At 43.0% G+C, this 27,915-nt stretch overlaps 1 protein-coding gene across 2 annotated transcripts; it reads left to right on the forward strand.

The window, feature by feature from the left end:
• The first annotated feature begins 79 nt into the window (after positions 1-79).
• On the forward strand, positions 80-27,876 carry STOM (stomatin). 2 transcript variants are annotated; one of them, XM_040963185.1, is made up of 7 exons: positions 80-208; positions 13,419-13,525; positions 14,078-14,150; positions 15,289-15,371; positions 19,770-19,973; positions 21,057-21,191; positions 27,428-27,876. In XM_040963185.1, the coding sequence occupies exons 1-7, from the start codon at positions 148-150 to the stop codon at positions 27,620-27,622; spliced, it is 858 nt and encodes a 285-aa protein (XP_040819119.1). In that variant the 5' UTR covers positions 80-147; the 3' UTR covers positions 27,623-27,876. The 2 variants fall into 2 exon arrangements, with proteins under 2 accessions (XP_040819119.1, XP_040819120.1); XM_040963186.1 differs by having other exon boundaries at positions 13,422-13,525.
• The last annotated feature ends 39 nt before the right edge of the window (positions 27,877-27,915 follow it).

Below are 27,915 nucleotides of genomic sequence, written 5' to 3' on the forward strand. Positions count from 1 at the left end.
TGGTCAGGTCGCAGGGAGGGAGGCGTGGCCTCTGGAGGGGCGGGGCTGCAGCCGAGGTCTCCCTCCTTCAGGCGCCTCATCTCCACATTCCTGGCGACCTCGGCTTCGGCGACAGCGACCCGACAACCCGACTCCGGCTCTGGTAGCATGGCCGAGAAGAGGCACGGCACGGACACCCAGGGACATCGGCTCCCCGACTCCTTTAAGGGTGAGCCCCTCGCGCCCCTGGCGACTCTCCCGGAGTCCCCGCACGCCCCCTACCCTCCCCGGGCACCGATCCTCAGTCTGTCACGCGGGCTGTGCAGCCTGACACGAGGGTCCCAGGCAGGTCAGCGCGACTTGGGCAGCGTGAGCTCCTCGCCAATCTGCCGTCTCCTCGGTCGTCAGCTGAGAAGAATGGCTGGGGCCACGATATGGGGGTGTTGGGGTGCAAAGAGCACAGCTCGGGCAGGGCACCCTGTGGACGTACTGGGAACCGTGGCCCGGGCTTGCGTTATCCCGCGGTCACCAGCTGCCCGACCCGGTGCCAGCGCTTCGTTATCTCGTGCCATCCACGCAGCCCGGATCACACAGAAGTAACTGACAGTCGCCAGCGAGGGGTGGGGCGGGAGCCCGGAACTTCCCCCGTCACCCACTCTTCTCCTGCCCGTTCCACCCCACCTGCTGGAGACCTTCGTCTCCGCGGAGCCCTCAGTGTGAGCCCACTTCCTCCTTGCCGATGAGGAACTCCTGCACCCTGAGCCCCGACATCGTGACCCGTGACCCGGAGCAAGTTTGTAGGAACAGGCAAGACCCCACCTCCCTTCGCAGAGTGGGCGGTCCTGCAGGGAGAAGGGAAGCACTGGGACTTTAGCACATACCCCCTGCTCCCCAATCTTTCAAGTCTCTCTCATTTTGTGCCCTCCTGCACTATACTCTCAGGGCTTTAAGGAATTCTCCCAAGCTTTTGTTTCCTACAGGCAGTTCTACATTCCCTCATCCTCGCGTTCCCCAATCCTCCATCCCTCCTCCTTTCATTCTAGGGCTTTCCTAGGCCACAGAACAGAAACCCGGAATGGCCTATTCCCTTTCCCCTGTGCACCAACGCAAGTGCGAGGGAGTCCTCCCGCCTCGCACCTTTCTTGGCTAACTCCCTGGGGGACGAGGGTGTCCAATAATAGAGAGGTGATTGAGTATTGAGATAATTTCCGGAGCTCTTAGGAAGCCAAGGGCTGGAATTGTGGAAGAATTCCTCAAGATGGACTTTGAGAAAGGCTGACAGAATGAAAGAAACGTAGGTGACTTTTCCAGTACCCCTCCAAACACGGTACCCTGGAGTCCTGTGCTGTAAAGCCAGCCTTGTCCATCTGTCTGTTGGGACCGCCCGTTTTGCTCGCCCATAGATCTGATCTCTGTCTTCACGTAGTTCCAGGAGCACCTTCCTTTTTCTCCGCTAAGCACCAGATCGAAAGTGTGGCAAGGAATTGATGAGAGCCAGAGCAAAATTGTTTTCCACACTGGAGCCCTATTCTATTTTATTTTTCTCATTATCTCCATGAAAAAACAGAGAGACAGGCAGATACACTAAAAGAGGTGTCCCAGTTTGCTGGTTCGCTCCCAGCAGATGCTTCCTACAGCCAAGCCTGGGCCAGGCTGAACCTGGGAGCCCAGACCTCACTTGGGATCTTCCATGTAGGTCAGCAGGGTCAGTCCTACTGGGATCATCACCTGCTCCCTCCCAGGAGGCTAAAAAGGAGCAGAGCTGGGGCTCGAACCCAGGCATTCTGATCCAGGAAGCAGAGGTCTCAAACAGCAGTTTAACTGCTCTGCCAAAGGCCTGTCCCATGGAGCTGTATTTTCCATACGGATTTGACTGATTCTAAAAATTCTGCAATACTGCCTCTTTGATAGTTGTATTTTCCTGGATTAAAAGGTGAGTAGAAACCTCTTTTCCCTGTTGTGACCGAGTGGGAAATCTGGTTAGAAGAGTACTTTGGAAATAAAGCATCTTTATGCTTAATGTTCATCTGGCTGTTTGCTGTTACCATAGACTTCTAAGTTCTTTCTCTTGGTTCTATGCCTTTTTAACACATGTTTTAAAATTTCATTTTATTGGAAAATCAGATATACAGAGAAGAGGAGAGATAGGAAGATCTTCTGTCCATTGATTCACTCTCCAAGTGGCCTCAATGACCAGAGCTGCGCCGATCCTAAGCCAGGAGTATCCCCTGGGTCTCCCACACGGGTGCAGAGTTCCAAGGCTTACAGCCACCTCGACTGCTTTCCCAAGCTACAAGTAGGGAGCAGGATAGGAAGCAGGGCAGCCTGGATTAGAACTGGCGCCCATATGGGATCCTGGCACATGCAAGGCGAGGACCTTAGCCTCTAGGCTACTGTAACAGGCCCTGGACATCAATGCTTTAAAACTCCAACGAATAAGCACAATTTTTAAAGAATTGCCATTACTTATTCCTTAATTGATAATGATTGAAGCTGCCATATTTGCTATAGTGTAAAATGGAGAAATTTAAAGTTATGTTTGAATATATCTTATTAAAGCTAAAATATGTGATTTAGCTTCGTTAACTAAGACAATAGTGACTTTGTGGTCACAATGAAAGAACAACTTCCTTTTCAGCTCCAGAATAAACTGAAACATTTTAAAAAAAAAAAACCCTCCAACGAAAATGAATGCCGCATTTCCTCAGAAATTTCCTCATACCAATAAAATTTCACTTGGTGTATGTCTTCTTTTCATTTTTAACTGTAAACCTTAGGAATTTGAAATAAGAAAACTATTACTAGAATTTATTAAAGTATTATTTACCGACCAGTTGCTGTGGAAACACAGCCTGAATGTTTTAGATGAGTTTCAGATCAGATATCTAACCAGAATCTGCAGCAAGCACCACAAGGAAAATGTTGTTATTCATCAAGGAAGCTGAGGCTCTGAGAGGTGAAAACCACACACAGCTCACCGGAGTCCCAGCCAGGTGTCTAACTGGGCCTGTCTGATTTTCCTAACTATCTTTCCCATCTTAGAGCTGTCCCCAAAACACAGACCGAAATGTCCAACCTCATCTAGCTTCAGTACTTTCACTGAAGGTAAGAGACGGTAAACAAACAAACCCCAAAGGACCCCGACTTCAGTCAAGGCGCCCTGGCTAAAGCAGCTCCCAGAGGGCTGTTTCTGGCCAAGGGAAGCAGTGGAATGATGAAAAACCGAACCCTGCTTCGTGATGACTTTGCTGATTGTTAGTCCTGGGCAGGCAAATAGGACTAAGCCGGTAACAAACCAAATTTTCCTTAAAGCCACGCCACTCACTTTGTAATATAATTATGCAGGTGGATTGCAAAGAAATGTATCGTTCTAATTAAGAGCCACATGGACAGAATGAATCCCTTGGGGGAGATTGTCTGGAAATAGGCAGAATCATGAGGCTGACTTGTTTATTTCAGTTTGTTAGGGCTAATCAGATCGTAGCGTCTTCAATAATTAATCTGAGTTAAAGTACCAACGGCCAAAACTAGCTCAAACTGAGGCCCAAGTCTATAAAAACTGGCATTTATGTATTTTATGAGTAACGTTTTGGTGCCACCTCATTGTGTAAACTTTACACAATGAGAAACAAAGTCCCTCATTTCCTAGTTCATTTTGAAAAAAAAACGTTTTTAGATTTATTGACTTGGAAGGCAGAGCAACAGGAAAAGAGATCTTTCATCTGCTAGTTCACTACCCAAAAGGGCATGACAGTGAGGCCTGTTCCAGCCTGGGAACCCAGAACTCGGACCACTTTCTGCTTCCTTCCCAGGCACATTAGCACGAAGCCAGAAAAGAAGCAGAATAGCCAGAACTGTAATCAGAACTCTGAAGACAGCAGCTTAGCCTGCCTCACCACAATACCAGTCCCCGAAAAAGAAGTCATTAAGAGGTTAATGAAGTGTTACATATACACTTCAAAATAAATTTGTTTAACTTCCTGAAAACTGTTGTAATCACAAAAAGGTGAACACCTCTCTTCTGAGTCGGCCTGGTCTCCTGTGAATCCCTTTACTGTAATGGCTATTATAGAGTACTTCAAAGAGCTCATAGGGAATGGAATTAAAAAATCCATGCATGACTTTTTCATTATGCACACTCCATGTGAACTTTTTGAAGAGCCCTCATGGCCACAAATTTCAAAAATGTTTGCATCAAAATACACCTTTAATTTAATTTTCTGCATACATTTTAAAACACCTGACTATTAGAATTATCAATTGATTCATCTTTTTATCAAAGGTTGTCACTCTTCTTTTGTGGGATCACAGGAACATTTGAAAGCAGGGATTGTCTCTTCTCGTAGTCGCTTGGGGCCCTAGTACATGTGCAAAACTCTTGTTGAAACGAAACTGAGAAGAATGAAGAAGCTGCTCTTGTGCTATGACGTGTTAAATGTTTGTTAACTGTTGCCTCACAGATTATTTGAACCAAATTTTTTTAGGATATGCACATTATATTCCTTATGACATATTTTACTGGACAGAATATCTGTCTGGCTTTATATGATCAATAAAAGGATTATTGCCAAAATAAAATATTATTGTGCCAAGATAATATATAATACTTAATACAGAATATTGTTTATGAAAGCTTGGAAAGAGGGAAGTTAGAGATCTCCATCAGTAGAAAGAGAGAAGTATGTCAATTCTTAAGAGGCACAGAATTGTTCCTCCACTTTTTTTTTCAAAGATTTATTTATTTACTTTTTACTGGAAAAGCAGATTGATGGAGGAAAGAAGAGACAGACAGATGTTCCATCTCCTGGTTCACTCCCCAAGTGGCTGTGGCAGCCAGAGCTGAGCCGATCTGAAGCCAGGAGCCAGGAGCTTCCTCGGGGTCTCCCACATGGATGCAGGGTCCCAAGGCTTTGAGCCATCCTCTACTGCTTTCCCAGGCCACAAGCAGGGAGCTGGATGGGAAGCAGGGCCACTGGGATTAGAACTGGTGCCCATATGGGATCCTGACGCTTTCAAGGGGAGGATTTAACTGCTAGGCTACTGTGCCAGGACCCATTCACCCTTAAGTTTCTGTCTATGTTCCAGGACTAGTAAATAAACTTAAACCTCAAAGATTTGAGTAAATAAACCTTGGAGGTACAAGAATATAACATTAGACCAAGAAAATGCCACCAAACTTTCTTTACAGAGAACACTTATGATAAAGAAGTATGGTTGGGTAAAAATACAAGTGGAATTCAATATTTAAAAATCTGGGTTCAGATTCCAGTACCATCTCTTCTTACCTAGGTCATTTGGGCAAGTCTCTTAACCTCCAAAGAGTTGGTTTCCCATCTGTGTGCTGGGCAAAAATCTTACTGCCCTATGGACGTAACTGATCATTTTGTGGAGAATTCAGATTAGGGGCCAATTTAAAAGATTTGCCTGTGAGATGATCCCAGAAGAGTTTAGACTGTGACTTAGTACCCCGGGTGCGGTCTGTTTCTGCTCCTGAGCTGGAGTCCCCAAGTAGATTGCTAGTCTTGAGCACTTTCTACGTGGAGTACAGATCCCTGAAGGCAACTCAGTAAAAATCATATTCCTACAAACTGTAGCAATAATGACCTTGAAGTTATAATAATAACTATTTGTTCAACATCTTCTGTCAAGTATTTTTCGTGTTTTGTCATTCGTAACAACCACTGAAGTAACTTTTTTGTTGTTCATTTCTCCCCACCCCGCTTTTTTTTTCTTGAGAAAATTTAGTGGTAAAATTGGCAACTGACCCTTGAACCTCAAGTTCTGTGCTACTCTAGTTCTTAAAATCTTATGATCAATTTCCTTGTACTGCCTTTTCCCATTTTTAGGTGAAAATAATGTCACCCTCCAAACATTTTTAAGAGACTTTATTATAGATAATTTAAAGATGTTTCTATGTAAAAGATCTTTAAAAAAAAAACCTTGAAAACATAAAAGGGTTTTGCTCTGTTTTCATGTATTTCAGGACTAGTCTAGATTTAATTAATTTAATATCCACTATGAGATTGCTTTTTTTCCCTAATTTTTCTGAGCATTAGTATTTATATATTTCCACACGTGGGTCATGTTCATGTCTTTTTGAATTCTCTGACCTCGAGGTTGGAAAAGGTCTAATGTTTAGAAAGAAGACAGTAGGAAAACTGTTGACAACCACATTGGGACAGAAGATTCTGAGTGATTCTTGGATCCTGTCTGCTGCCATGTAATTTTAGTTTGTCCTTTGTGGTAGGAAACCTTTTTTCTCCAGAGAAGCAGTAGGATCATTCAACTCATTCATTAACTGTGTATCTAACAAATGTTTTTGCAATACCTGTTTTCTGTGGGATATTTGCCATATCTGTCCATTTATTCATCACACCAACTCTGAGAAGTTTCTTTTATTAGCCTTGTATTAGTCCTCTTACTAGCAAGATGTAAAGCTAGTAGGTCAGAGAGCCAACTCTGAGACCATTCTGCAGTCCCCCTTTTTAAAAACAAGAACAAAAACTCATAGAAAAGACAAGCGTTGAATAAAACAATTAGAAATATGATGGATGTTTGCAGAGGGCAAAATGTTATAACAGCCTAGTAGAGGGAGGTGTGGTAAAACTTAAGGAGTTCAAATTTATTCAGGTTGCTGTCAGTCCTTCTTTCCTCCTATTCAAGACCTAAAGCAATTGAATGAAGGAAAGCTCAGAAAATCCTCAAAATGCTTAGGAAATACACTCTTCATGTGTATTTAGTTTCCTCATCCCTTTTAAATTAGCAAAGGAGTCCCTTTATTTTAACCTACTGAAAAATCCTTCTTGAAAGGATTAGTCCATTTAATTTTCTTCAATTTTTCATAATGAATGCATTTTTCTCTTTGTGTTTTAAGTTGCAATTCATCAATATCAGTGCTTTTGACCTAATGTTTATAGCTATAGTTCATTCATAGTAGGAAGGGAAATTTGTATTTTTTCAGTCATAGTTTGCAATTTTATACCATCTGAGTTATCGTTGCTGTAACCCAGAGAATAAATTTTTTTTTCCCCATGGCATTTTAAGGATAAAGGTGTTTGAAGAACTGAAGACTGAGCCTAATTAAAATAATCATTTCTAAGAAGTTATATGTTATAATATATGCTTGTTTGTTGGAATCCTCAATGAGCCGCCAGCTGTGCTCTAGTTAAGTACCGCCGTCTTGTCCCACGTGTAATTACTGAGACTGTCCTGTGTTATACTCCGCCACATCCCCCCTTCTAGCGCTTCAACCTTTATCTCCTGTTAGGATGCCGCCTTCATTTTAATGTTTCTTTTCACTCCCTCTCTCCTCTGTGTCTCTTATTTTCCTTCTCCTATGTTTCCAGTCTTTGAAAAGCTACCCTAAGATTTTCATTTATTGCAGACATATTTATTTTCGTATATTGTACTTACCCTGTTGTCTGTTTCCACCTTGAGGTTTTATTTAGCGTATCTTATAAAGAGTCATTTCAAGGCAAAAACAAAAAAACAAACAAACAAAAAACTTGGAAGATGGGAAACATAACCCTATTTGAAAGACTGGGAGAAAGATCAAATGCCTTATTTAATTTAGGAAAGTCTTTCTCCTCGTATAACTGCTTGTTTGACATAGAACAGGAACCAGGATTATAACTGCTCATGGACAAGATCTGGCCGCCTGCAAGATACGAATAGTTTTTACATTTTTAACTAGTCACAATATATAGTTGATTATGAGTAAAAACTCTATGCAGTTTTTAGTTTGGTGTGCATGATTTAAGGTTTATCGGAACACAGCCAGGCTCACTCGTGTATTGTCTGTGGTTGCCTTGGCACTACAGGGTTGAGTACTTGCCACACACTATGGCATGCAAAGTGTACCCAGATCCCTTACAGGAAACGGTTGCCAAGTCCTGACATGGACTCTGATGAAAGATCATAGTGACTCACGGATTTCCTGAAAATATCTGCTTGTAAGGAGAAAACTGTAAAAATTGCTTGGTCCTTGGAGTTTGCTTTATACATTTAAAAAGGGCTCTTAGAACCCAACGGAATGTGTTTTGGGGATTAAATGCCAAGCCATCCTAATCTTTGCCGCCCAGACAATACTGTTCTTGCAAGCAGTTTACAACAAGGGCTATTTCACCTGCACACTGTGAAGGGAAGGAAGATTGCCCTTTATGTGGAGCAACTTAGGTTATTTGAGTAATTTTAAACCCATCTTATTCCTGTAGTGTGCAATAATACCTAAGAAATGTTTTTCAGTATTGTGTAAGGCATGTTTCTGGCCTTTCTCAACAGGAAATCTAATATCTTTTGAATGTCAGAGTAATTACATCTAGGTGATTAGTAGAATCTGTTAGTCCAGATGATTTCCTCTGTTGCCAAGTTCAGTAGATCTTAAAGTGAAGCGGCTAATGTGGGCTTGGTAGCAACATGTGATGTGCTGGACATTAAACTGTTATGATCTTAGAAAGGATGTTTTGCTGCTTTTCCTAAAGCTCTCTGAATGGAAATTATTGTACAATTTCCCTTCTTTTATTTGTTTCATAATTTTGTTTTGCTTTCTTTTCTTTACACAGTGGGTCATTTACTTTATTGTTTTGAGATTCCAGAAGGAAAATTTTATATGTATTTTACAGATGTTTATAAACATCAAAAATTATGTTTAGAAGGAATTAGTAGCAGCTAACACATATTAACAGGTATTCAATAAGTAAAAGTTATTACTAGTAATAAAAATACCTGTAGAATGAAATCTCAAAACTATGCAACTTCATCTATTTAGTAAAATCGAATTACATAATAAATAGAGACATATGGAAACTACTAAAAATATATTTAGTGCAGCAGAATTTCTGAAACGCTTAGATATAACGTAAATGCACATTAATGAAACACTGGGTTACATAGCCATTAATAATGAGGAAAAAACACATAGTGACATGAAAAGATGTTCACAATAGAGCGAAGGAGGCAGCTTTCAAATCATTATGTAAGGACAGGCACTTAGCCCAGCCGCTAAGATGCTGCAGCCCACACTGGAGGACCTGGGTTCAGTTCCCAGTTATGGTTGCTGACTGCCTTCTTACCAGTGCAGACAGTGGGTGGCAGTACAAAGGGCTCCAATTGTTGAGTGTCTGCCTCCCATGTGGCAGGCCGGGACTGCATTCCCGGCTGTCATCTTCAGACCCAGCCCCACCTCAGCCCATCGCAGGCAACTGGAGCGTGAACCAGCAGATGACAGTTCTCTCTTTCTCTCTCTCCATCTCAAATAAATAAATGTTTAAAATCATTAGGCATGCCATTATTTATTTAATTTTTGGAAAGATTGAAAGGACATGTAGCCAAGGGAAAAAAAATCATAATCTAAAAATAATGAAAGCATAGGTAGTTTTTCTTTTTTTCTATTTTTGAGCTATTTCTAATTTATATAGTGATTATTTTGTTTTTAAAAAAATTACATGGTTGGGCCTGGTACGGTGGCCTAGCAGCTAAAGTCCTTACCTTGCACGAGCCGGGATCCCATATGGGCACCAGTTCTAATCCAGCTCCCTGCTTATGGCCTGCGAAAGCAGTAAAGGACAGCCCAATGCCTTAGGACCCTGCATGGGAGACCAGAAGAGGCTCTGGGCTCCTGGCTTTGGATCAATGCAGCCCTGGCCATTGTGACCACTTGGGGAGTGAATCAGAGGATGGAAGATTTTCCTTTCTGTCTCTCCTTTTCTCTGTACATCTGACTTTCCAATAAAAAATAAATAAATCTTTTAAAACATTTACATGGTTGGGCCCAGCACAATGGCTCAGTAGCTAAATTGTCGCCTGCATGCACCAGGATACCGTGTGGGAACCAGTTCATGTCCTGACTGCTCCACTTCCCGTCCAGCTCCCTACTTATGACCTGAGAAAGCAGTAGAGCACCCAGACACAGAGACCCAGGAGGAGACCCAGAGGAAGCTCCTTGCTCCAGGCTTTGGATTGGCTCAGCTCCGGCTGTTGTAGCCGTTTGGGAAGTAAGCCAGCAGATGGCAGATCTTTCTCTCTGTCTCTCCTCCCCATAAATCTGGTCTGCCTTTCGAATAAAAATGAATAAATCTATATTTAAAAAGTGATGTAAGTACATAAGAAATTCAAGTATTACATACAATGTAAATGCCCAGGGGACATTTTTGAAGAGCTATAAGATGGCATCTAGCTGGAGAACTTGGTGGGGAGTATTTTATATCTGCACGATGCTGAACTAGACATTATGAATATAAAAATGAATAAGCAACATTCCTGCTCCTAGGTCTTGTGCTCAGGACCCTAGAAAAACGGGAGACTTGGGACAATATTTTTAGAAAGCACCAAATGCTGTCAGATAAGTATTTGTAGCTAATGTAGCCCTTATTTGGAATACATTTCACTCTGAAAACCTAGGCCTGGGTTATAACTATTTATAACACAGCCGGAATTCAGAGGGCTTCCTCTGCTAGAAGATGCGATTTCAATCTCAAAGTCCTACTAGGCTTTCCCAGTTTGGTTTCTGTCTTGAGTAAGGGCTCTTAGTGTGAAAGCATCTTGAAGGAGGATGTTTCAATTTAGAGGTGAAGGGTCAAAAAAGAGAATTGATTTAGAACATGGGTTTTGGAGTTAAGTGTCCGATAGTTAAATTCACAAGCAGCACTGAACATTCTATCAGTGAATATGGCTGTTCTCTAACAACCATGACTTAGAAAACCCCAGGGTTAACTTTTGCATCACTTTTATTTATATATGCAAGAGAACATCTACCTCACACTGTGTCATAGGATCAGAAAATGACAAAGTGAGATACCCATGACTCCTTGGTACTCACTGTTTCTGGTTTTCCATCCTGGGTTTTCAAGCGTGTGACCAGGGGGTTGAGACGTATTTCTTTTCTCCCATGCTCCCTGCCTGAACTCTCTGCTTATTTCTTGGCCTCTTATTTGTCCAGGTCTTGTCTCACAACCATTTTGCCCTTTCTTCTGAATAGTACCACATGCCTGGCACCATTCTTTTCCGCTTCTCAAATTCCCTTCCTCGACCAAGACAGCTTTAAGAATACAGCAGAAGCCCCCTGTGACTGATAAGAATCCATGGTTATCCCTCAGCCTCCTCAGCCACATGTCCTCCACAGAAAGGGAAAACAAACCAGTGATGAGGAAGGCGCTGGATACCGAAAATAGGAAATGTCACCCTGGAGTCATGAACTGATAGCTGTGTGGACTAGACAAGCAAAGTGCAGACGGGGCTCTGAAAAGGTGATATAAAAAAAAATAATAAACTGGTCCTTTTGGGAGGAGATTTAGACAATTGATGGATTTGAAGTTGGATCAATAACAGTACATTAAACACAAGAGCAAAGGGATAAAATGACTAATGCCAGAAGAAAAAAGACAAACAAGTTGTCCAGAAGACGGGGACTAAGGATACTTCCTCTATGTGGCTTTATGCGTGGTTTCATGGTCACGATGTGACAGAATTTGCTACTGACCTAAACGAAAGTGTGTAATTACATTGGGAAGCTGAATCTGTGCAGCCGGGAAAGGGAAGAAGAGGTCGGAGGACGTAATCCTCTCTATCATAGAAATCACTAATTGAAAGCTAAGGTTGCAAGAAGTAACAGAACAATAAGTATTTACAAAAGGCAGAGATAAATACAAAAGCCCTCAACCAAAAGAGCAGTTGTTTTTGAAATTACTACCTCTTGGGCCCGGTGGCGTGGCCTAGCAGCTGAAGTCCTTGCCTTGAACGCACCAGGATCCCATATGGGCACCGGTTCTAATCCCAGCGGCCCCACTTCCCATCCAGCTCCCTGTGTGTGGCCTGGGAAAGCAGTTGAGGACGGCCCAAAGCCTTGGGACCCTGCACCCAAGTGGGATACCCGGAAGAAGTTCCTGGATCCTGGCTTCGGATCGGCATAGCATTGGCCGTTGCACTCACTTGGGAAGTGAATCATCAGACGAAAGATCTTCCTCTCTGTCTCTCCTCTTCTCTGTATATCTGACTTTCCAATAAATAAATAAATCTTCTAAAAAAAATTATTATCTCTTAGGAATGATTTTATAGAACTATTTGACCTTTAAACGTTTATGCAAGTGTAATTTTGACAAAAAGTTAAAATGAAAACAAGAAAAGCACAATTGCTTAGCTGCAAATGCTAAAAAGGGAAGTAGAAGAGAGAAAAATTAGATCGCAAAGGGTAGGCATTTGGGAGAGCAGTTAAGACTGTGGAATGCGGGCCCGGCGCAGTGGCGCAAGTGGTTAAAGGTCCTCGCCTTGCACGCCCAGGACCCCATATGGGCGCTGGTTCTAATCCCGGCAGCCCCGCTTCCCTTCCAGCTCCCTGCCTGTGGCCTGGGAAAGCAGCAGAGGACGGCCCAAAGCTTTGGGACCCTGCACCCGCGTGGGAGATCCGGAAGAGGCTCCTGGCTTCGGATCGGCATAGCATCGGCCCGTTGCGCTCAGATCTTCCTCTCTGTCTCTCCTCTCTGTATATCTGCCTTTCCAATAAAAAAATAATAAAAATAAATCTTTAAAAAAAAAAAAAGACTGTGGAATGCCCACATCCCAGATGTAGGTGCCTGGACTTGAGTTACGGCTGCACTCCCCAGCTCTGCTTCCTGCCCACATGCACGCTGGAGCACCCTGAGAGACAGAAGGCTCAGGTTTCTAACATGGTTGAGTAGCTGCCACACCCTTGGGAGATGTGGATTGAGTTTCTGGTTCTTGGTTTCAGCCTTGCCTAGACTTCAGCTGCTGTGGAGGTATTTGGGAACTGAGCCAATGAAGTAGGTATTTCTTTGTCTTTCAAATAAATAAGTAAATAAATAATTTTAGAAAATTATGTTACAAATTTCATTTAACATGTTTTTATTTAAAAGAATTTTTGTTGTTTTTTTAAGAAAGCATTTGTAACAGAGAGAGAGAGAGAGAGATTCTATCTCCTGGTTCACTCCCCAAAAAGGCTACATCAACTAGAGTTGAACCAGGTCAAAGTCAGGAGCTTCCTCCAAGTCTCCCACATGGATGACAGGAGCCCAAGTTCTTAGGCCATCTTCTGTTGCATTTCTCAGGTCATTAGCAGGGAGTCAGATTGGAAGAGGAGCAGCTGGTACACAAACTGGTGCCTACATGGAATGCTTATGTCGCAGGAAGCAACTTTGCCCATTATGCCACAGTGCCGGCCCTTCTGCTTTTCAAAGAATTAACTCTTAAACTTTAACCTTCTTGTAAGTTGGGTCTGAGTCTTAATTCATTTTCTACTGGTTCGTTTCTACTGATTCAATACAAAGCACAGGTGCTTAATAAGTGTTTGCCAGATGAAATAATGAACATTGTGAAAAACTATGTTAAGTAGATTAAGGAAAATAATAATGTAAGCCACACAGCCATTCGCTGCATAGGGAAGGAGATGGTGGTGATCACACTAATAACAATGTATGTTTTGTTTTTAGCAGATAGCCCCAGTAAGGGCCTGGGACCTTGTGGATGGATTTTGGTGGCTGCCTCCTTTTTATTCACACTTGTAACTTTCCCCATATCAATATGGATGTGTATAAAGGTAAGGAATATTTCATTTGCATCTGGAGAGATACAAATCCTACCTACACAAGCCCACTTTGTGTGTCTGCAAAAGACATGGATTATATTGGCCTGTACTTATTTTTCCTTTACCCTTCTTTTGCAAAATTCATTCTATTTATTTTTTTAAAAGGTGTATTTATTTATTCACTTGAAAGGCTGGTAAAAAAAAAAAAAGAGAGAAAGAGAGAGAGTGACAAAAAGAGAGCTTGCATCCGCTGATCCACTCACTAAATGGCTGCAATGGCTGGACCTGATCAAAGCCAGGAGCTGGGGACTGGCCTCTTGGTTAGGTGCAGGGTCCCACGCATGAGGACCATCTCCTGCTGCCAAGTTTTTTCCACAGCGTGCGTTTTTTGTGCGTGTGAGCTCTTTGAAGAGCCCTCCTACAGATGGGTTTCAAAGTATTTTTGAACAAAATAAATGTATCTTTTAATTCCAATTTCTACAAACTTTTTGAGGTACTCTGGCATGTTGTACATGTAAATGTTTTTCCCCTCATTTGAAATGATATTTTGTGTCCTTGTTCTAGATTATAAAAGAGTATGAAAGAGCCATCATCTTCAGATTGGGTCGCATTTTACAAGGAGGAGCCAAAGGACCTGGTAAGTACTACGATTCTGGCTTGTTTAGCAGCTGAAGTTCTTGTTGCTGGTGTGATTTCCCTTTAAGGGCCTCTTGGTTGACTTAGAAAGGGTTTAGGAAGCAAAGTTGTATAGGGATGTTTAAACTAGTTCATGGAAAAATAAAAGGAGAAAAGAAGTTGATTTTGATGCAAAAACTTTCATTAGGTACATTTCACATGAATGTTTTGGAGATCTTTCATGTAACAACAGAAATAACCCTAGCTAATATTCATATTGTCACCTTGCCTTCCCTCCCTTCCTCTTCCCTTCCCACTTGAGCTGATAAGATTGTCTTAGGCCAACAATAGCTACAGCTGTAGAATTTGAGTTTGAGAATTTCTACCAAAGAAAGGCTTTCAGTCAATCATTTGGCAACTTTGAGATTTTACTGGGTCCTAGGAGCTTAGAAATCAAGGGAGACGAAAACATAGCCCCTAACCTCAAGGCCCTTCCTAGCTAGTGGTAGGCCACACAACAAGGAGTCAGCTGTAGTCCCATTTGATAAGTATTGTGATCAGATACAGGGTGCTGTGAGAAAAGAGAAATCCAGAGAAGAGAAGAAACCCAAATGAGAAGTAGGGAGAGACAGCCTCTCTAGCGGTGACATCTCGGCTGTGTCTTGAGTCACAAAAAGGCATTAGCCAGAGGGAAGTGTTCCCAACAGGAAGAGGAACCTGTATTGCATATTCAAGGAACAGCAAGTATCTCTGGAAGGCAAGAGTGCAGTGTAAAGTGGCTGAAGAGATGAACCCATGAGGGCCGGCAGGACCAAGTGTGTGGCATGTGTGTGTCTTAGGGAAAATGGTTCTTCTTACAGCCTAGGAAACAGTTCATGGGAGAGAACCTGAAAGATGGATTGGGAAGTGATTGTGTTAGTCCAAATTGGGGTGGAGGAATAATTACAGTAGGAGTAGAGGAGGGAAATGAGCCCCACATACCTTAGTGGAGACTGATAGAGTTGAGAAGAGAGCAAGAGGAGTCAGGGATAACATTCCTGGCTTCTGGCTTATTCGCAGAGCTGAACTGGTGACTTCCAGTTGATTCTATTAGAACTGAATGCAGATGTGAACTGATAAGGGGCTGAGGGTTCTCTGTAATCTGTGTGTCTTTGCTGCAGGTTTGTTTTTTATTCTGCCGTGCACAGACAGCTTCATCAAAGTGGACATGAGAACTATCTCCTTTGACATTCCTCCTCAGGAGGTAAGGGTTGCCTTGACCATGAGTGACGGGGCTGTCATGTGTAAACATGCTTTAACGATAGGAATCCAGCCATAAGAGTAGAGCACCAGGCCTGGATCCTGACTACCTTCACTGTTTCTAATTCAGTGACCTTGAACAAGTTCTTTGTCTCCTCTCTGCTTCCCTTTCTTCATCTCTAGAATAGAGTTATTGTGGTAGGACCTACTTTACTTGGTTGTGAGGAATAAGTGAGATGATATAGGTAAGCTGTAAGAACTATGCCTAATAAATTGTTGTGCTAACTCAGTATTATATGATTATAGTTTGTGTATTCCAAAATGCTTGGAACCAGAAAAGTTCAAATTTTGGACATTTTTGGATTGGGGATATTTATACAGAGTGCTCCAAGACTTGAGTGCCATGTGGGTGCTTCAAAAGTTTAGAATTTTAGAGTTTTTGGATTTTGGATTTTTGGAGTAAAGATACTGGACATGTATTACAATAGTGTGAAGTTAATGTAAATACAACATTGATGTCCATGTTGTCATCACCGTTGTTCCTACTATGATATTTTTTCTCCATGGCTTTCTGATGGGAAGTCTTAGTTTGTACAACATTCTTTCTTCTTATAGTTCTTGATTTTATGCTGGATATGCTAGTTACAAGCCAAGAAATTAGAAACTGTTTGACATTTTATACAAATTGTTGCATGCTTCATATTAGTGGTTATCCTATGCCTTTTCAAACCACTTCATGAACAGTATCCCAGTTGAAACTCACAGCAGAAAGTGTATGATTGAAATGAGATAATGAAATTTTTCCAGACTACAGTAGCAGAACCAGGTCCAAATCCAGCTCTTCCTTCTCCAGTGCCTTTTCTATAACTATGCTAAATACATTCCATTGACTCTGTCAAGACCCTAAAAGCGATGGCCATCCAAGGACCCATGGCTTAGAAGGCATAGTGCAGCAGAAAACCTACAACACGATGAAGGGAGGAACAGAGATACACTGCCAGGCTGCTGGCCAAGAGCCCAACTCCCAGCATGCTGATGGAGTCCAACTAGGTTGTCTTCATTTGTCTCAAAATCCAAACACCAGCTTGGGAATACCCTTGCTGGTGCTAATCCAAGAAGTAGGCCAAGCCAGACCTTAAAATCCACCTGGATTGAGTGATGCCGGAAGTCATGTTAACCAGCGTTTTACTCACAGAGGAAGCCAGATTGCGCCCTTGCACTCTGCGTGTTTTCCCATCTTTTAGAGAAGACTGAGTCTCAGGAGCCTCCTTTAGGCCGCCAGCAAGTCTGGTGTTTTCCTTGCTGAGCATGGCGGGCATCTGGCAGGATTGCCTTCCAGCTGTTCTCTCCTGCGAACTGCTGAACTCAGAGCAGATTGCAACTTGGCAAGCAATCCCTTTTTTCCAGCCCCTGTGAACGTGCTGGGAAATGAGTAAAGTACTCTGTCTACGGTCTGCAGTAAACTAGAAACTGCAGCTGTAAAAGCCGCTGTGGCAAAGTTCACTGTGGCAAGAATTTGCTTGGCGATGAAGAACCGTTTCTGACGCATCATGGGAGAAAATTTTTATGCACAGTGGTAATGTACTGTGCATCTACGAGGGGTCTTCAGAAAGTTTATGGAAATAAATGTGCATCATAAAAAAACTATGGATTTCAAAAATCTTTGACTGAAGTGAACTTATAATTCTACGCACCTTTTAAAGAACCCTGGTATTTACAAATCTCCCATTTCTCGTCCAAGTTAGAAATGTTGTGCCAACATTGTGGTGGTTACCTTGGTTTACACAGTAGAATTGATTATGTAGAATCAGTTATGATTAGCTCCATCTCACAAGCAAGGAATCTGTAGGTCAGATGCTTTATCTGCCCTGCTGCTGGTCAGGTCAGACAGCGAGGTGTGGGCAGGGCTGGAGCAGCTCAGGTCCTGACTCTCACTCCTGTACTAGTCCGTCCCTATTCCTAGGACTGTCAACTCATCCCTTGTTTTTTTGGCTATTCCTGCATCCTAGCAATCACTCTGTCGTGGCCAGAGAATTTCCTTGAGAAATTTATAGTCTAATGGAGTAGTCAGTCATTCAAAAAGGTGCAGAAACTATCGCAGAGGAAGAGTGCTTAACTCTGCCAAGTGAGTCAAGGAAGTTTCACAGGCAAGCAGAGCCTTGATGATGAGAAATGATGGAGAGGAGAGGACATGCAGGCCTAGGGACACGAACACAGTGACTGTGGGGACCCACATTATGTCCGTGTGTGCAGTGTGTATAGGAGGGAGTGGGGCCAGAGAGGTATTGAAGGACCAGAAGCTGTAAGAAGCCATTGTAGCATTTGAACCATGGTTTAATGTAATTAAGATTGAGATCTTAAAAGATCCCTGCTATGCAAATGTAGATGCTCCTTGACTTAAATGGTTTCTGTCCCAAGAACCCATGCTAAATATCATAAGTTAAAGATGCATTTACTCCACCTTGTCTTCCAACTGTTACAGGTTGGCCATGTGGGACACTCATGGTGGGGTACAGGTTGTTTCCTTTCATGGTTGATCATGGAGCTGCCTGGAAACTGCAGCTTGTTGCTGCCACCCAGCATTGGAAAGCAAAGACCAGACCACATGTTGCCAGTCCATGAAAAGATCAAAATCTCAAAATCAAAGTGAACTTTCTGCTGAATGCCTATCACTTTAATACTAGTGTTACATGGAAAACAAATAATTCAAACCATCATGAATAAGGATGAATTGGAAAGAAAGAAAGAAAGAGAGAGAGAGAGAAAGAAAAGAAAAGAAAAGAAAAGAAAAGAAAAGAAAAGAAAAGAAAAGAAAAGAAAAGAAAAGAAAAGAAAAGAAAAGAAAAAGGAAAAGAAAAGAAAAGAGGCAGGTTTCCTGGTCCAGCGAGGTAGCCTAGTGGCCGCATCCTCGCCTTACACATTCCAGGATCCCATGTGGGCACTGGCTCATGTACCAGGGGCTCCACTTCTCATCCAGCTCCCTGCTTGTGGCTTGGGGAAGCAGTGGAGGATGGCAAAAAGCCTTGGAACTCTGCATACACATCGGAGACCTGAGGGGGTAGAGCAGGTACAGGGTTCAGAGGGAGATCTCCTGTCTCCTGACTTTGGATTGACTCAGCATCAAACACTGTGGCTAACTTGGGGAGTTGGCCAGCAGATGGAAGACTTTTCTCTCTGTCTCTCCTTTCTATAATTTTTTTCTAACAAAAATTAAAATCTTTAAAAAAAGGGTTTCTTATTGTCTGATCTGATTTCTTATACATAGCATAAGTACTATTTTACTTTATAAACCTAACATCATTATTTAAACTGAAAAAGGAATAAAAATGTCAGGCACTACTCTAAGCACTTCGGTGTAACTCAGTAATTCCAGTGACGATCTTGTGGAATAGAAGCTGTTATTAATTCTACTTTACAAATGAGAAACTGAGTTCTGCCTTATTATTTTCCTGGAGTCTCTGACTCAGATAACTTTTTAGATCTAAACAAAATGTCATATTAAACATTTTTACATGGCGGTATTACAAATTTGTTTTTATCCTGACCTTACTATATGTACTTTTTATTTCTCCATATGTACCTTTTGTTCCAGTAAACCTGTACCACTACTAGTTCAGCAACTCAGGATCCCTCAGCCTTCCCATTCTCTATTCTCTCTGTCTAGGATACATTCCCCTGCACCCTGAAAAACTGTATTCTTTTCTTTAAGAAATGACTAAGATATCACCCTTGCAACCTATGGCTGCCCATAACCAGTACCTGAAAACCTCCCTTGCTTCTGTAACCTCTTGAAAAGGAGAAGCCAAACTTTTTCAAACCCTCATCCCTGGTCTGGTTATCTAGGACAGCACGGCTACTGAGTGGGCATCTCAGTATTTGTTGATTGGTTGAGTGAATTAGTGAACTTCACTTGAATATTTTATTGAATTCTTAAAGGTGTAATTTTATGATGTCTTTAAAGATTTTATTTTATTTTTATTGGAAAGTCAGATATACAGAGAGGAGGAGAGACAGAGAGGAAGGGCTTCCATCAGCTGATTCACACCCCAAGTAGCCACAATGCCTAGAGCTGAGCTGATCCGAAGCCAGGAGCTCTTCCGGGTCTCCCACGTGGGTGTAGGGTTCCAAGGCATTGGGCTGTTCTCAAATGCTTTCCCAGGCCACAAACAGGGAGCTGGATGGGAAGCGGGTTTGCCAGGATACAAACCAACACCCATATGGGCTCCTGGAGTGTGCAAGGCGAGGACTTTAGCCACTAGGCTACTGTGCCCAGCCCAACTTTCTGATGTCCTAGAAGAAAATGCAGCAGTGTTAACGGCTGTCCTATAACATAACAATCTTTCCAGCTATCTTAGAGAGATGCTTGGTTGGTAGCTGTCAAGTTGCTTCCTCTGTCTTGCAGATCCTCACTAAGGACTCAGTGACCGTTAGCGTGGATGGCGTGGTCTATTACCGTGTTCAGAATGCAACCTTGGCTGTGGCCAATATCACCAATGCTGACTCAGCAACCCGACTTTTGGCACAGACTACTCTGAGGAATGTCCTGGGCACCAAGAATCTGTCCCAGATCCTCTCTGACAGAGAAGAGATTGCGCACAACATGCAGGTGAGCAAGGCGTCCACACTGCGATCCAGCAGAGGTCGATAAGGGAAGCCGAGTTATTGCTCACTTGGACAACCTTTGACAAGAGCCAAAGTTAACACTGACAACCTTTCATTCACCCTAGTTGCGTGTTCTCTGGCCTTTTTCTTTTTCTTTTTGCTTTTCTTTTCTTTTTTATGGTAAGATTTTCCAGACTAGATGGAAAAGGACATTTCTTTACACTAACAGCTCTTGGAGTTAATAACACTCAGACTCAGGCATTATTTTTTTTAATTCCCCCTGGGATGTATCTTCTTCTCCTGGGTGATTATTAACTTTTTTGTTTAGCAAGATAGTTCAAAGGCTGATCTACAAAACAGAACTGCTGTTGTATGTGTCCAGTCTCATGAATTTCCTTACAACTATTCTGCTTTCTAAGTTAGCTTGAGTGTTAGAAGTTGAATTAAGCCTAGCTTGTTCAAAAAAGATAAAGTACTTCAAACATGAATTCTTATTATTTGTATAGATTTCATTGTAGATAAAAAATGATCTTATTTGATGCTCATAAGAACCATACAAAGTAGATAATATGGTTTAGTCCAATCAGTCTAAAGGGAGTAGTATGTATGCTTATGTAATTATAGGACACATAATTATAGCATGTATAATTACATACATAATATGTGTATTATAAATAAGTAAATACGATTAGCACAGTCACACTGGTCCAGAAGCCAGCATGTTATAGTCTCACTCGGCCCCCTGTTTTTTTTTTTTAAATATATGTTTATTGGGATATAGTCATTCATTTGTATATTGACCTACCATTCATGGCTGTTTTTAACCTTCAACCACAGGATTAAATAGTTGCAGTAGAGTCTGCCAGTAAGCAATGTGCCATCTTTGTACAAGCCCTTCAGCCCCATACCAGTTTGGTAATGAGACAAGGAGAATCAGCTCCCCAGGGAATGCAGCCCCTACTTCCACTGTAGGACAGAGATTTCCTAGCACCTTCTCTGCTTCACACCCCAACAGAGACAGCCGCGGCAGGCACGGTCAGCAGCTGGGGCGGACTGGTTTTCACCTGTCTTTTCACTCCTGTAACAGTGCACGCTGGATGAGGCCACCGATGACTGGGGGATAAAGGTAGAACGTGTGGAAATCAAGGACGTGAAGCTGCCCGTGCAGCTCCAGCGAGCTATGGCTGCAGAAGCTGAAGCATCCCGGGAGGCCCGCGCCAAGGTCATTGTTTTTTTTGTTTGTTTGTCTGTTTGTTTAGTTTGTTTTTCTTCTTGAATTTTCTTTTCAGGCTTTATTAGAAGATGTGTTTGAATCATTAGCTTAAAAGTTGCTTTTTTTGGACTTACTGTCTCCTGGAGTGTTAGTACACATAATTTCCTTATTCTCTTACTCCTGTGTGTGCTATATTTTAGTCTCTCGATCTGTTACTAAGAACAAGTGCATAATCTGTTTTCCCCATCCGTTCTCTTTCATGGTCTCTCCTTTGGCATGGCTCTTTGTCCTTCTTACAATTTACTCTTCCTGTCTCTCCACTTTCTTCTTTTTTATTTCTGTTTCTTGGATATCGCCCCACCCCACCTCTTTCTTTTCATCGTAATTCCTTCCTCTGGCTTAACCTTACAAAGTAGCATGGCCCCTCTGGGAAATACAGAAGAAATATTTGTTAAGCTGATTTAAGAAAGAGGATCTCTTAAGATGAGAAAGCGAAAAAATGCAGGGATATCTTACCAAGCCCAAGAGCAGGAAGTAGACGCGAGCCTCATTAGAATTGGAACCAGGTAACAGGGAGCAGTGAATTCTGCAAGGATTCCCTTTTGTGAGACACTCTTCTGATAACCCACGGAGGAAAACGTCTGACTCCAAGTTCACGTGTCTTTCCAGGTGAACACTAAAGGAGACAGACCAGCCTTAACTTCACTTTCCCAGACAGGTTCTCTTTGGTCCAACTTGTTCAAAGGGCAAAGTCAGATACGAACACAGTCCCAATGCCTTGTGGCTGTGAGCGGGTAAGAGCAAGAGAAGCAATCTTCATAGGCGGGATTGCTATGAACTTCACAGAGACTCCAGGACACATGGAGCAAAGCGAGGTGTTGTTTAAAAAACAGTGGCAGCTGATGCTGACTGGCCAACTAGAGCCCTGTCTTTCTTTTAAGAAATCCTTAAGGCACAACTGGCCATTGTAATTTCTTAGCTAACACCAAAAGAGTGGAAGCTCATCGGACACACAGCTGCCAAAATGTTCTGTTGACCAGAAGTTTTAGGATTCCCTAATGTGATAATTAACACTTGTGATGACTAGCCAAGAATACTTTAGAACCCTCAAGGGCCTTCTTACTAAACCATTGCTTTTTAGAAAGCCAAATTACATTTATGGTGCTGTTTTAAATATGTCCTGAAATTATCACATTACTTTGAAAATTAGGGATTGCTTTTCCCTAGAATCTGCTACTAACCCAAAAGCTCATTTTAGATCATGTTGAATAAGGGAATTTACTATGTCTACAGTATCCAGAATATGAGAGCTCGAAAAGTCCTCAGAGATTACCTTCCAAAGATGACAAATCCCCAGCCCAGATGCTGCCACCCCACCCTCTTATTCCCAGGCCAGTAATTAACCACAGCCCTGTTTTTCACTGGGCGTAGACTTGGTCTCAGAACCCATCTCCAGTTAACAACCTCCACTGCTTACAGCTGGTCCTAAAAACGAAACTGGTTTCCCATTTCCCTATTCAGCTGAAAAATTTAAATTCAGTAAAGTGATTTGCTTTCTTAAAAAATATTTGTTGTAAAGGCAGAGCGTCAGATAGAGGAGAGAGTGAGCTTCAGGTAACTACTGGTTCACCGCTAAATTGGCTGTGATAGCTAGAAAGTGGGCCAGGCTGAAGGCAGGAGCCCAGAACTTCATCTGGGTCTCCTACATGGGTGGCAGGGATTCATGGAGTTGGGCTGTCATCCACTGTTTTGCCAGGCCCATTAGCAGGAAGTTAAATCAGATACAGAGCAGCCAGGACTCAGACTGTCACTCCAATATGGGATGCCAGCCTTGAATGGCGGCTTATTATGCTATGTCACAATGCCAATCCCTAAAGTGACGTTCTTCAGGTCACTGAGTTGACTAGAGGCAGTGCTTCCCAGTGCCTCCTGGAACTTCCCAGAGCCCCTTGCATAGCATTGACATCTGTGTGAAAAGAGTTCCTGTCTTCCCTTCCCAACAATGGGAAGATCAGGAAGCTGGCTGGAATCCTGAATGACTACCACAAACTCATTAAGAGGGAGCCGGAGGGTCAGTGTAAGAGAGGCCTCATGAATGTGGGCAGTGACATCTGCCTGTAAGGCAGGAGCTTTTACACAGCCTCACTGCAAGCCTAGCCCTTCTGTTATGTACACTATTTCTTCAACAAATAAATATCCAAGGAAAAGAGAGAGGAGATGAGGCAGGAGAGCCAAGAGACTTCAGAGAGAAATGTGTTAATTAGTCACCAGGGAAATATGAATTCAAACTATAAGCAAGTGCCACACTAGACATCCACTAGAATGGCTTAAAAACAAAAAGAGGGGGCAGAGAACCAAATCTGAGGAAGAGAAAACCGGAACTTAAAGTCTTGTGGTGAGAATGTAAATGGATTAAATCACTTTGGGTAAGACTCTTGACAGTATCTACCAAAACCCAACATCTTACACGTGTGGTTGGTGGCTCCCCTTCCGGTACGTACCTAACGCAAATGTGCTTGCATGTAAAGGCATGCACTAGACAGTTCATGGCTGCTCTCTGTAATCTCCCCCAGATACCAGTGACTACTTACTAGATAGAGAGGGTGGAGACATGAGCACTCATGGACAGTTTGAGAGGAAGAAGTTGGTTACAAGAGAGGACAGATCCTTCCACATATCTTACCATGTGCCAGCCGAGCATCCTTTTCATGGTTTTAGAGCCAACTCACAATGGTTTGAAATGCAGTAGCTTTTGTTTCTGCATTATCCCTTAATTCCTTTTCATACTTCTTAGAAGAACAACAGGCACATGCCTTCAGGCACCCATCTCAGGGCCAACTGGTCTACCAGCTGAGGGACTAGTGTGTAACAATGGAGATCCCTTTTCTCTGCCCCTGCCACTGACCAGCCCCCATGGTCTGCAGAAGGCACACGCAGCCCCATCCTCACACACAGAAATGCCAGATTTTAAAGGGGCGATCTGAAAATACGAAGTGTTGGTTGACAGAGGATGATGGTACATTTGGAAAAATCCCTTACACCTGAAAGTGGCTTGCTTGGCCAAGATACTATCAACAGAACGCATCTGGCCTGGTTTCACCAGAGTGCCTGGCACTGTATTCACATCTCTGACAGTTTGCCCAGAGCAGCTTTTCTGCAAACAAAGTGTGTGCCCAACTCAATGGGTCTGGCAATGCAGCCAAGAGATTGTGGGCTGATCAGTAGTGGGTGGGAGATAAGGTATCTTTGCAGCTGATTCTTCTCCAGACCAAGAAAAAAAGAAAAGTTTAATTGGACATCTGAAAAGGCATGGAAAGAAGTCAGAGGCAGCTGTTGATAAGGCAGGGTTTGTGTGTGAATCCCCTGCTGTGCTGGCCTTGGTAACGGCAGTGATGTAGTTCTCTTTCAGCAGCCCTGGCACTTGCCCCTTCCCACAGACCTGGGTAGGACATACTAGTTTGCCTTGACAACTGAAGGTCTTTAATTCTATAAACTAGGTCCTTTGGGTAAGTACCCAGAGCCTGTGTTCCCTGTCTTGGCCAGCAGCTCTGCTCACACAAGCAAGAATAGAAACCTGGAACGCCACCTCGGTCCCCTGTGCTCAAACCCAGCCAGTCTCCAGGATCTGTTGGTTCTCCCTCCTGAACAGCTCCCCAGGCCCTTCTGTCCCCCATGCCTACCACCAGTGAACTGTACCCACTCTTCTCAAGCAGCTCTCAGCCTTGTCTCATTTGTCATCAACCATGGGACTGTTCCCTCAGACTGGATCTGATGAGGCTCCTTGTGTTGTAGACAACTTCTTTGTGGCTTCCCATGGCTCACTGAGCAGAGACCACATCCCGAGCCTTCATTTCCCTTCAGACCCCAGTCCCCTCACCCCTCTCCCTCACAGTAGTCAGCCACTTAAAAGTTTTCAAGAATACGTGAGACTTAAAAAAATAATAATAACACAATACTACTTCATGTGTGTTATCTAGACATTCTTTCCAGGACAGGCATCTGGCATGCTGGTTAAGATATCAGTTAAGAACCCCAGATCCCAAGTGTCTGGGCTGAAGTGCTAGCTCCACTCTGGCTTCCTGCTAATGCACACCCTGGGAGGTAGCAGGTGACAGCTCAAGTGCTTGGGTCCCCGCCACCTGTGTAGGAGATCCAGCTGGAGTTCCTGGCTCCTGAGCTCAGCACGATCCAGCTTTGGTTGTTGACGGTATTTAGTGAATGAACCACAGACTGGAGCTTTCTCCATCTCTCCATCTGTGTTTCTCTGCCTCTCACATGGAGAAAGAAGTTAAAAATTAAAATGTTCCTCTTTTTCTCTGTCCAAATAACAAACTTCTCAGCCTTTAATATTCAACTTCTACAGCCTCAACACCTCGCTGTCTGTGAAAATTGCCTCTCCATGTTTCTGTTAGCATTTGTCACACTAAAATGAAATGACCCGTTGCCATGGCTGGCTCCCCTGCCTGAGCAGGAGCTTGGGGGGGGGGGCACTGAAGTTCTACTGTCCACTCTGGCTCCCATCCAGGGCTCATCAATGCTCAGAAAGCCCCCAAGTTTTGTTGGAGACATGAGTGTCTAATTCTGACGTCCTGGGGAGTACTATGAACCCTATTTTGACATTCATGTGAGGAAAACTTGATAAAGCTGCACTTTTAACCTTGATAAATATCATGTTTGTACGCGCTTCCTAGGACTAGGAATGAAAGGAACTGCCTTGATTTAGTTTCTCAATCTTTTGTGTCTTAAAAGCATAAAAGTTGGATTGCAAGTCAGGCCTTGACATGTCACTTGCCAGGCCTAAATAACTCCTGCTGTGTTGCACTCCACACTTAGATCCCTGCTGTCTTCCTCCAAGAGATCCTTCCAAGTCAGTCATCCCGTTTAAGAACCGGAACCCGAGAGTCAGCTGTCAAGTAACCTGAGAGAAGGAGTTGAGTTTGGGATTTGAGATCCAGGCCATTGAACTCCAAAGTCCCTGCAGTCTTGACCTCGCAGTGATATGCAAAAAAAATAAATAAATAAATTTCCTGTTACCCCTTTAAGAATTCATAAAAACTAAAGACATACTTTAGGTATTTAAATGTTTGTACTGATCTTATATAGTTATCGGTCATACACATGTAGTTTCTGACGTGTTGTAAGTACCGATACTTTTTGTTTTTAAGATTTTTTTTTTTTAAATTTTGCAAGGCAAAGACAGAGAGAGATCTTTCATCTACTTGTTCATTATTTAGATAAACCATAACAGCACGGGACCAGGCTGGAGCCAGGAACTTCATCCAGGTCTCCCACGTGGCTGCAAGGGCCCAAACACCTGAGCCATCTTCCACTGCTTTCCCTAGGCCAATTAAACAGGGAGCTAGATTGGAAGTGCAGCATCTGGGACATGAACCAGCACTAGTATGGTGTGTAAACATTGCAGGCAGCTTTGCCTTCACCACCACAATGATAACGCTAATATTGATATATTTTCATGAAAATTGGGAATAAAATTGTTGCTGAATCCTGTCTCATTCTAGTAAATCAAAACTTTTAAAAATCTCTTAAGTCTGGAGAAAGGCTGTGTAACTATTTCAGAATTTCCCCTAAAGAGAAAAAAGGAAGTTTAACTAGGAACGTTTCTCTTAATGGAATGAAAGAGAAGTCAAATCACAGGCATGCGGGTGGTTAGTCTTGCTAGAATGAGACAGGATTCAGCATCCATTTTGCATTTGTATAAATACAATGACTAAGAAACCTGGCTTACATAAAGAAGTAGGTGGAAATGGAAGTTTTGTTTAAAGTCATGTCATGTACCTCTTAGCAATGAATCCCTTTGGATTCATGTAATGACATATCCAGCAATCTTTGATTGAAAACAATTTCAGTGACTGACCGACTTTCAGTTCTATAAAGCCCTCTTCCCTTTCTTTATAATCAAAGAATTGGAAGCCCACTCAACTTTCAAAAGAATTTGTAACCAATAATTGAATTGACTCACTTTTTATTAACCCCTACGCAATTCCTGCCACACTGTGTTTGGCAACCTGGTCAACTGAAGAAGGGCAACAGTTAAAGAGGTGGTCTCGACACTGATCAAGCTCAGGCAAATGGCTTTAAGAAGAAACTGTGTAGAAATTGATTTCCTTCGAGCTATTCAGGAAAGCTGTGTGCACCCTGTGAAGTCTGCCTTCCCCTTGTCAGGATGGCTGCGTGAGACCACATGCACTTTCTCCCATTTAACTTCTCCTTTCGCTTCGTCCCAGGTCATTGCAGCAGAGGGAGAGATGAACGCGTCCAGGGCCCTGAAGGAGGCCTCCATGGTCATCACCGAGTCTCCTGCTGCCCTTCAGCTCCGCTACCTTCAGACGCTAACCACCATCGCGGCTGAGAAAAATTCCACCATCGTCTTCCCGCTGCCCATAGACATGCTGCAAGGCATGTTTGGGGCCAAACACTGAGCCACGCAGGCTCCTCCCTCCAAATATACCATGGGGGACCGTGTCCTAAGGGGAGCGGAGGGGAGGGCAGCGGCCCTCGACCCTTCACCTTGCCTTTCCTCTTCCAAATGGTTTCCGCAGGCTGTGTAGGGTGGGTAGTGATCAGAAGCCAGATGAAAGATAATTGATACAAGATAATCTGCGCTACACTGTTTATAGTCTTTGATAATTGTGCGCTAGGTCCCCTTGCTCTTCTTCTGCTGAGTCATTCGGAGCCTCTTTCTCAGCAGCCGGCCCAGAGGCTGGAGTGCGCA

The sequence above is a fragment of the Ochotona curzoniae genome, unplaced genomic scaffold, assembly GCF_017591425.1.
Source record: "Ochotona curzoniae isolate NIBS_2020 unplaced genomic scaffold, NIBS_Ocur_1.0 scaffold_3208, whole genome shotgun sequence".
Lineage (NCBI taxonomy): Eukaryota > Metazoa > Chordata > Mammalia > Lagomorpha > Ochotonidae > Ochotona > Ochotona curzoniae.